The sequence below is a fragment of the Gavia stellata genome, chromosome 21 (assembly GCF_030936135.1).
Source record: "Gavia stellata isolate bGavSte3 chromosome 21, bGavSte3.hap2, whole genome shotgun sequence".
In the NCBI taxonomy this organism is placed as follows: domain Eukaryota; kingdom Metazoa; phylum Chordata; class Aves; order Gaviiformes; family Gaviidae; genus Gavia; species Gavia stellata.
Genome location: NC_082614.1, coordinates 13,963,084 through 13,972,601, shown reverse-complemented (window position 1 = coordinate 13,972,601; position 9,518 = coordinate 13,963,084). Strand labels below are relative to the sequence as shown.

At 41.3% G+C, this 9,518-nt stretch overlaps 1 protein-coding gene across 1 annotated transcript in view; it reads right to left on the bottom strand.

Moving 5' to 3' along the window:
• Positions 1–3,837: 3,837 nt before the first annotated feature.
• The window catches only part of MLXIP (MLX interacting protein), a 55,580-nt gene continuing 49,899 nt past the window's right edge, over positions 3,838–9,518 (bottom strand). The window contains exon 17 of the mRNA XM_059827603.1: positions 3,838–9,326. Coding sequence (XP_059683586.1) covers positions 9,205–9,326 — 122 coding nt within the window. The 3' untranslated portion in view covers positions 3,838–9,204. The remainder of the gene's footprint in view (positions 9,327–9,518) is intronic.

Sequence of the window (9,518 nt, the reverse complement as noted above, 5' to 3'; positions counted from 1 at the left end):
TCAGAAAGGCACCTGCCAGTCCTGGAAGTCTCAGTGCTAACCCCCGTGAGCAGCAGAGACACACTGGTGGCTGGGGCACTCTCTCAAATTACTCTGCTTAGTTCCAGGTCTACCAATTTTTCCAGGGTCCAAAAGGTGCAATTCCAACCTCATATCCTTAATTTTTAATAGAGAAAGAAGAGTGAATGCAAAAGGATCACTGACTGGGGACGTGCTTATGCCCAAGGCAGAAGCAACATATGCTGACCTTATCAGGTAGGGTCAGCAAACCACTACAAGAAGGAAGACATTTACATCCTGAGGGCTTAGACATCACCGTTTCCAATGGTTGACACAAACCACTTAAACTTTGCTGAACCAGAGGATTATACAGGGCCACTCCCTGCGGTTTCCTCTCTCAAGCACATCTTTTCGTTCACCTTCTGAATATGAAAATAGCTAAATGAAAGGGTTTTCCTTGAAAAAGGAAACAGATTTCCTCAGAAGCTTGAACAAGATGTTAAAGTGAGTCAAGATGGTCCGTCCCAATTCATGTCATGGGAAGAGCAACCTGAAAAAGAAAAGAGTTGTTCTTCCCCACAGGGGCACAAAATTGTACTGCCAGCCCTGCACAGACTCCGCTCACCTCAAGAGTCTGAGCTCACACACATGGGATGCACGCTTGAAACAGGGAGATACAAGCTTATACAAAACTGTGGCAAGCCGCTGTTCTCCTCGCGTGTGCTTGAAAGAGAACGGTGCTTTGCCACAAGTGTTTTGGATGCAGCAAGGCAGATAGGTTGGCTGATACCAGAACATCAGACTTCAAAGGGCTGAGGTCAGGACGTGATGACCAGCACCTCACTGAGGAGTCAGAATGAGAGTGTAAGTGCATGCCTAGGTAAGTGAGACAGAAAGAGCAAGTGCAGATAGTCTGATGCACAAAGTGGCACAACTGTACCACTAAAGCACTTCTGACACCTGCATGATGCTCATTTCTGCGAGCTTGTAGAGCAAACAGCCACTGATGTTGTCAGACAGTTTATTTAGGTTCTGCAGACAGCCTATGGATGTGTGGCTGCTCAGGTACTATCCTTTCGTCTATGCTGATACAGGTGGTTCCCTGCCAACCTTGGGCAGATGTAGAGGCTGCTTCTTTGAAAAGCTCTTCCTGCTTCTCTGAGAAGATGGGGCAGCTTCAGAAAAGAGAGGGACATTATACAGGTGAGAGTAACATCTTGGATGACTAAGCTTGGAATGCACAGTAAAGAGAAGTTGTCAGAGCCAACACTAGCCCTAATGCAGAGGTGGTTGTGTGGCTTCCTTTGCAAGAGATTCTTGGGACCTCTGCTGCCCACGCCCGAGGCAGAGTGCTCAAAAGCTCATGCTGAAGCCCAGAGAGTCTCAAAAGATGACTTGAGCATTCACAAAGACTCAGAAAAGTCACTCCCAAGAGGAGAAGGCTGCCAGCCGTGACAGAACAATGCGAGAACTTCTGCAGATCTGTAGCCTTCCTGGTGCGGGATCATCAGGGCTCAGAAAAACCCTCCTCAGCCCTGGAGGGGTGGAAGTTGGGGGATACACCCGAGCCATGTGCTGCATCTCTGCTGTGATAATGACGTGGTCACCAGCAAAGCCTTCTTGACAAGCAGTTCGCCATTTATCCTGATTGAAAATGAAGCCGTTGGCTTTCAAGGCCTATAAGCAATGAACAGTTGAGATGGAGGAGTCACAGATGGGCTTTGTAAGAAGTGTCAAAAGGGCTGGCAGCAGCAGGACTTAGGGACGTGATGAGTCTTACCTTTTGTGGGTTTGTTTCCGTTTTGTGATGGAAAGGCGTTGGGAGTTTGTGATTACACACACCTTGTTCCGAGACAGGAACGTGTTAAACATCTCTCTGGATGACAACAGGGACTCTTCTGTGTTTGCACACAGGGAACTTCCCTGACACCGAACTACTCATTGTCTGCCCACTTCCTGGTGATGAGCACGCTCAGGAGAAAGTCCTCAGGGATAAGAACAGGCACAGAAGAGCTCCTGAGGGTAAATACAGGTTAAAATTAAAAAAAAAAAAACAACTTAAAAATCTAGTGAGCATTGCTTTCCATTCTTTTACATACAAAGAGAGCCCTGAGCTGTTTGCCCACTGACGTGTCAATTCTCTTACAGTAGTGATTTCATTTGGCATAATTTCTACAGAGCAAATGGAGGTCCACTTTTGGCAATGATCAAGGATTAGCAGAATCAGCCACAAAAATAAGCCATTTCAACAACTGTCTTTTGGCACCTCAGCTACAGTTGTACCAGCCTCACTGAAATCATCACAAAATCAGTAGTAAAAAAACAGTGCTCTCCAGCCACAGCTTCCTCCCAGAGAGGTTTGATAGCATCGTTGCAATAACACTAGCATTTGTATTGCTTGGTCGAGAGTGAAGTCAGGCTGAATTGTTGGTTTATCACTGTTTAAATAGCGCTGTTATCTACCGCCTTCTCCTACCAAAAATGCTTTATGTGAGATCAAGCTAGAGATATTTAAAAAATTAAATGCAAACAGAGTTAGAAAACTGCTATACCTTCTCCTAGAACCACAGTGCCTGACTCATCAAAAGTTCTTATAAGCTATATTAAGTCAAAGCCACCAAGCACAAGGATGAGATTAACCAGCATCAACTCTTGTGCAACGATTTTAAAATAAAATCCCTCTTTTCATTCATCTATTACCTTTCATTTCAGCTAGAGCCTCAGTCACCCAATGCTGCTTTCACTAGGCAAAAAAATCCAATATACCAATGAGGCGACAACTGAAGCACAGAGAGCTGAAGTGTCCTACCAGGGAAAAACAAAAATCAGTCATTAAAGCAAAGATGAAATGTTACGTTTCATTTTTTAAATAGACTTAAGCAGCTCAATGCCTAACACTGACATCATTTCCATGGGAATACTGTGTCATCCAACCTCAGTGCTGCTCTGTGGAGTCCACTGTCCAGGCAGTATGTCAGCCAAGAGCCCCAAATCCAAGCCTACAAGAAGATAAGACGATCAGGGCTCAAGGCATTGGTGCAGCCCCCCACAGGCTTAAGACTTTTACCTTTCTTGGGGAAGTACCAGGGCTACCTTTGAATTACCAGCCTGTTAAAAGCAGGTGCAGAAATAAATAGAAGTTTGTCTGCTCAGTTTTGTCAAAAGAGCTCACTCTCCTTGTTATGCTTAATGTAATTAACGACAATAAGGGTCTGATCACTTTAGGAACGCATCAGATCGTCAATATATTTGGACAATTATGTCATGCAAAATGTGAAAGAGCAGGCTCACTGGTTATTTAGGGTGAAGAAACACGCACACTCTGCAGACACCTGGACTTGTAGAGATGGTACTTTAGCCCACCTGTTCATTCCCAGTCTCTAACCCGCTTCACTGAAGGGGAGCAGAGTTGACTACAGAGGGTAATTTTCAATTTTTGCTAATCTGGCTAACACTGACCCTGGTGAGACAGGGAGCAATGCAGCACAGAGCAAATACAGCCTGGTGGCCAATGCATGAGAAAAAGAAATCCCTTGTAGGCTCCAAGTAAGCCCATCAGAGTGAGTTCATTCAGTCAAGAAGGGCCCAAGAGGCACAGAGTTTCTTAAAAGGAGTCCAAGCTTCAGAAGCTCCACAGAGGATATACACCTTGCAATGGGAAAGCCAAACCCACAGATCCCAAAGGGGTAACTTCAGCATTGCTAATAGGGAAATGAGGCCTTGCCACCTTTCAGAGTTGCAAAAAAACCAGCAGGTGCTGGTCCCGGTCCAGGAACAATTCCACTTACCATTTCCCCACATCCAGTTAGAAAATAAAGGCGTTACAACCAATTTCTTCCAAAAAATAACCTTTATTGTTTTGGTTGTAAATATAAAAAATGCATTGCACAATTTAACAGACCTACTGAAAAGTGCTACATATCAACAGCACAACTGAAGTTGTGTCATGCAACAGAACAGGAAACCTAGGCAAAGCAAGAGCACAACCTGAAGTCCTCATACCTCCAAGCTTTTTTTTTTACCTTTTTTTTTTAACAGGAATGAACTCCATTCACTTAAAACACATTTAAATACAAGGTGAGAAGAAGAAAAAGAGCAATTTATTCATTGTATTGTTAACTAAAAGGCTTGCTCCTAACATTGATATCTTTTGATTCAAAACCTTATTCATGTTGGAAAAGTTCAGATATAAAAGCAGTTCAGACAATGGCTAGAAAGTCATTCTATTATACACCTAAGATGTGTTTCTTTGTAACTGAATAAAGTTTTACGGATCAATCTACAATTCGGTACTACCACTTCTGCTCTAACACACGTAAATAAACGAGCATGAAAGCCAACCAAGAATGAAACAAAAGGAAACTTGAGGCCTAAACTGATGTTATGGGAACAATACTGGGGCCCTATAAAAGAAAATCCCCCCAAACAAATGATCTCCTCTGAAACTCAAGTGTATAAATTGAGGAGGAGCAATAGGAAAAGTCCTGTTGTCTCACCTAATCAAAAAAATCTCCTAGAATTCATCAATAGTTGTCCATAGTCCTCCGAGATCGGTATGACCGAATTCCTGAAGCACCTAAACCAGGTATCATCAGCCTTTTGATTTTGGTTGTTTTTCCATGCAATAAAGGTGGAAAGGAACCAAGAAAGAAAGAAAAAAAGAAAGAAGGTCAAAATAGTTAAAAACCCTTTCTATTTTCAGCAGTATCTTCTTGTTGGCAACATCAAGGCAAGAATTATCCACTCCAGAAACAAAGAAAGTAAAAGAGCTTTCAAATAATTTGTACTACAAAAGCATTATCTTACTGAATGTTTCTGCAGTGAGCTTCCCTCTCCTGTTCTCAAACTGCTCTTCAGGAGTTCTGGGCTTTAAAAGCAAACAAAACAAAATTTACCTGCCCCTCTTACCTCTACCACACATGCATACAGACACACACTCCCAAGGGAATGTAAAAAACCCCTGAAGATAGTAAGTAAAGATACAAAATCCAATGCAATTTGTCAGCCCTTTGTCTTTTCAAGCAATTCCAGATTTAGAGATTTAAATATCTGCATGTTTACAGGGTTTCTGTCAAACTTCTGGTATGACAGTATGTACGTGTGTGCATATATGCCTATGTACATGGGACAGGAGGATGGTGAAGTGAGCAGGAAAGAAGCAATTTTTTCCATACATACACACAATTTTTCACCACCTCAGTTTCAAAGGGACGTGGTAATGTCACACAGATACAATCCTCTTAAAACCCAGGGAAGCCCCACTTTGTCAATTCGCTGAATTTTCCACATAGCACTGTATTAGGGGGAAGAATGTATGACTTAAGATAAATCAAATGCATACAGGACACCAAAGATCTAAGGCACAGATGGAAACATTCTAGTAAGTCTCCCTTCAAAGAAGGCTTCTCGAGGGATCTAGGAAAGCATGGAAGAACATGCCAATCGGGTCAAATGGTATTAATGAAGAATCCTTTGGTTTTGTACAGAGATCAGAGTGTCAAGATGAAGCATGCGTTTGTCTCTGTTCCTACGACTCATTAATTCGTTCAATTCTAGTTTGCTCCCGGACTTTAACCACTTATTCCTCCTGCTAACAGGGAGCATCATACAAGCCTAGTAACTACATCAGATAATGCACAAGTTCTCCAGAACTTGTGTGTGGGGTGTGGGCCATCTACAATATACTGATTAAGAGAATTCAAGGTCAGAAGGAGCTAGACAATCTCAGCTTGACTTTGTGCATATCACAGGCCATGAATATTTTATGTAGCCACTTCCTTATTGAGTGAAATATGTTGGATTTGACTGAATATGACTTGTATTCAGTTATATGAGGATTCTTTAAAAAGCTTAGCACCAATTCACTGAAGACAGATGCACACCATCTGTAATGCTGTGTAGAGTATAGGCACCGTGTGTTTTGCTTGCTTAAGTATACTTTGGTGACACTGAGGAAATTAGACCACTTAAACTAGGGGAGAAAGTGTTATCAATTTTTTTTTTTTTTGAAGAAATATAGTATTTAGACTCCTCAATGGGTAAGAAAGACAGACTAAGTAGTTCAAACATAAACCAAAGTGGAAAACTACGCAGGAATTAATACATACGTGGTCAATCTCTTTTCATACCAATCCTCAGTACTTCTACTGTGCAAATGTGAGACATAATACAGCTTTTTCCTCCTGTGTTTCAAATGAAGTGAAATCACACCCCTCACAAGGTTGACTGATAAAAGAAAAGAATTTTGATTTGCAATAATAGGGTGACAAAAATACACTGAATCACTGCTTCAAAGAGCAGCCACATAATTTCTGGTAATTGCACTACTTGGAAGGTATCTTTTCACTTTTCCTTCCCTCCCTCCTACACTCTTGCTTAAGTAAGCAATCTTTGATTGAATTTTTTTCTCTTTACTATGTTAAGATCTGCAGTCTTTTAATAGTGCCATGAGCTTGTTTCTCCACCACAGGTTATTAAAATAAGCACTTTCCCTCCAATCGTAACCAGCTCCACACCCAGATAAAAACTGCTAATGGACAAAATTTTTAGCAGTTCAGTCACGCTATCCTTTCCTATTCCTTTAAGGTCCCTTTCAGCTTCCAAGCCAGTCAGGGAGATCTGAGATGTTAGGATTTAAGCTTAGAAGTCATCAGGCTTCCCTGGGCTTTGAAGTGTGCTTGTACTGCACTTTGCTTGTTGAGACAAAACTCTAATGTCATTGACACCGGTAATGGTAAAAATCAAGCACCATCACTGCCTGACAAGCAGGAGACCACACTGCAGGGGAGGCATTACAGAATCTGTTCAGCTGAAAAGTACAGCAAAACCACAAGTGGGTCTGTTCTTGGACAATGTGCCTACTGATTTCTTTCTAGAAAACCGGATACATATTTTTAACATGCAAATACGCATGTAGATATCTATGCATCTCAATGAGATAGGCCCAGTAAAGAAAGAACTTGAGGGATGCTCCCCAGCTAATCACAGTGTTAAATGACTTTACTGGAATTGAGTTCACAATCAATGATAAAAATGGGAGGATTTAAAGCACTGATTTAAAAAAGAATTTACACTTATTCAACACTTTTTATCCAGATGCATCCCAAAGAATATTGCTTAATTGATTACAACATTATGTACAAAAGGCCTAGATACAGATCTCCCCAGAAAATCTACTCGCTATTTAATTACTATGACAACCTTTATACACTATTTCAACAAACCATTCCTTAGCTGAGGCCTGGATTTTTGTTGGTTCTGACACAGAGACATAGGTTTTCACATGTGCCACAAACTTCAAATGATATGTCAGATCTACTGTTAAAAAAAAATAAAAATAGAGCATCTCCTGATTTGTCTGCACAGCTACAGAAAGGCATGTCGGTACTTAGATCATGCCATTTTCTTTCCCTTCGGCTCCTTTCCCCCCCAGCAGTCCCCTCCAGCCCCCAATTCCTCAACTCACAGTACCTCTGTTCAGGGAGAGGGCCCGAGGGTTAACCTTTCATGCTTTCTTCTTGCTACAGTCCTGCTCACACATAAGTGAACTCTACAATGAAAGCCATTAGCTGCAAAATCTCAGGACACAGAAGAAAGAAAAATACTCCCTGTGCTTAGTCTTACTCCCCAGGCCTACTGTCTCTTTTTAAACTTTGGCCCACCAAATGGAGAAGATGGGAGACAATGCTGAGAAAAACTACATCCCCTGAAGGAGAACCTACTGACCCCATTTCAGCATGTGCAATGCCCAAATGTTTAAGCTGCTCCTCATTTTAGCACTGTGATAGCCTGCTAATCACATCCAGGCAGCCTGCTTTTGAAACTGGAAGAAAACTACTCAGAGGAGATACAACGGAAACGTTACCCACAGTTTGCATAGCTCTTAAGAATCAGAATCAAGTAACAAGTGGAAATACAAGGGTCATAGGATCATTCCAGACTACGAACAATCAGCCGGAATGAATATCCCAGTGCTGTCTCAGGATGGACAGACTAGCACTGCTGTAACGAGACTAAGTTTATCTGCAGCAGAGCACAGTACTTGCTGAGACTGTCACAGAAAAATGTTATGCAGTATTCTGGGTTTTAAACATATTTTTATATGTTTTATAATTCATGTTGAACATAACCTTCCCACACAAACCAAATTTAGATAAATCCTTCAGGTTTTTCAGACAGAAAGCAAAAAGAACAAGCAAAAAAGACAAAGAAGCAAAGAACTGACTACAGGACCATGTGGTTTGATATAGTTTCTGAGATAACAAAAAAGCCAATTTCTTAACATTACAAACTCAATTCTTGTCTCTGAAGCGCGACTACATTTATCTACGGATGTGTTTTATATGCGCACATTTTATGAGGAAGGCAGCTAAACTCTGCAGAGCGCAAGAAAACAGTTCATAGATTAAATGGGTATGAAATTCATGTATCTATCCTAATTGCAGAATCTCTATGCAATCTAAAACTGCTTTCTTGCACTTACTGCACAGCCTGCTACTCACTTGCAATGGCTATATGAGGAAAAATAATAAAAAACAGCTACTTTATTTGCTAGAAAATAAAGCATGTCTTGAAACTGATCATACGCAATGATACACTCATTAAAATAAAAATACACAAAACATAGCCTGAGATTTTAATTCTAGTATTTTTGCCATGAGTTGACATCATTGACGTATTTTTCTTCTCCTTTGGTTTGTAATATGATCCTGTTTAACAATTTTCACTATTCAAGTAAAACAAATGGAACTGAATACCAGAAAACAAAATAAAAAGCACATTTTGTTTCATGAAATCGAAAGTATATTTCCCCTTTAAGAGAACATTCCTTGGTGTACAAGATTTACACTTCAGAGAACTTAGTACTTGAAGCTGTTTCATAGAAATATGTTTGTTGCATATAGATGCATGCTGCATTGATGGAGAGATATTGCTGCCTGCAGGACTCACACCTGCTACATTTACCTGAGCTTGGTGTTTTCTCACTTAACGGAGTACAGCACAGCACTTAAGAGGAATCAAAACATTATGACAACGTTGCATCATACTTCCACATATTCTGAAAGCAGAGCCAGATGCCCTGAACAACGTCTCGGGTGATGGAGAGAATTCTTTCTAAAGTGCACCAACTGAAAGGAGACTCGCCAAGCTGCTAGACTGGCAGGTTCTCCACCCCTTGTGTAAGCAACTCATTGTCTTTGGTTGTTAGGTTTCGCCAGCTGTTTTGTTCATCTTGTTAACTGCCTCAGCGGCTTGCTCTGGCAGGCATGATGGATCTGACAGAATTGAGGTGGTTGTACTTAGATGCCGGAGGGTGTTCAGCACCACTATAAAAAAAAGTCAGAAAAGTATCAAGAGAAGCCATTAGTCTGAGTGCAAACAGATCCATGCAGGATAGTATGTAGGTACTGGACGGCTGTCACACATGACAAAATTATGGAAATACTTCTGCAAAACATGCAAACCTCCACACACAGCAACAGCAATAAAACAGGGACATGCAAGAACTCTGCCCAGGG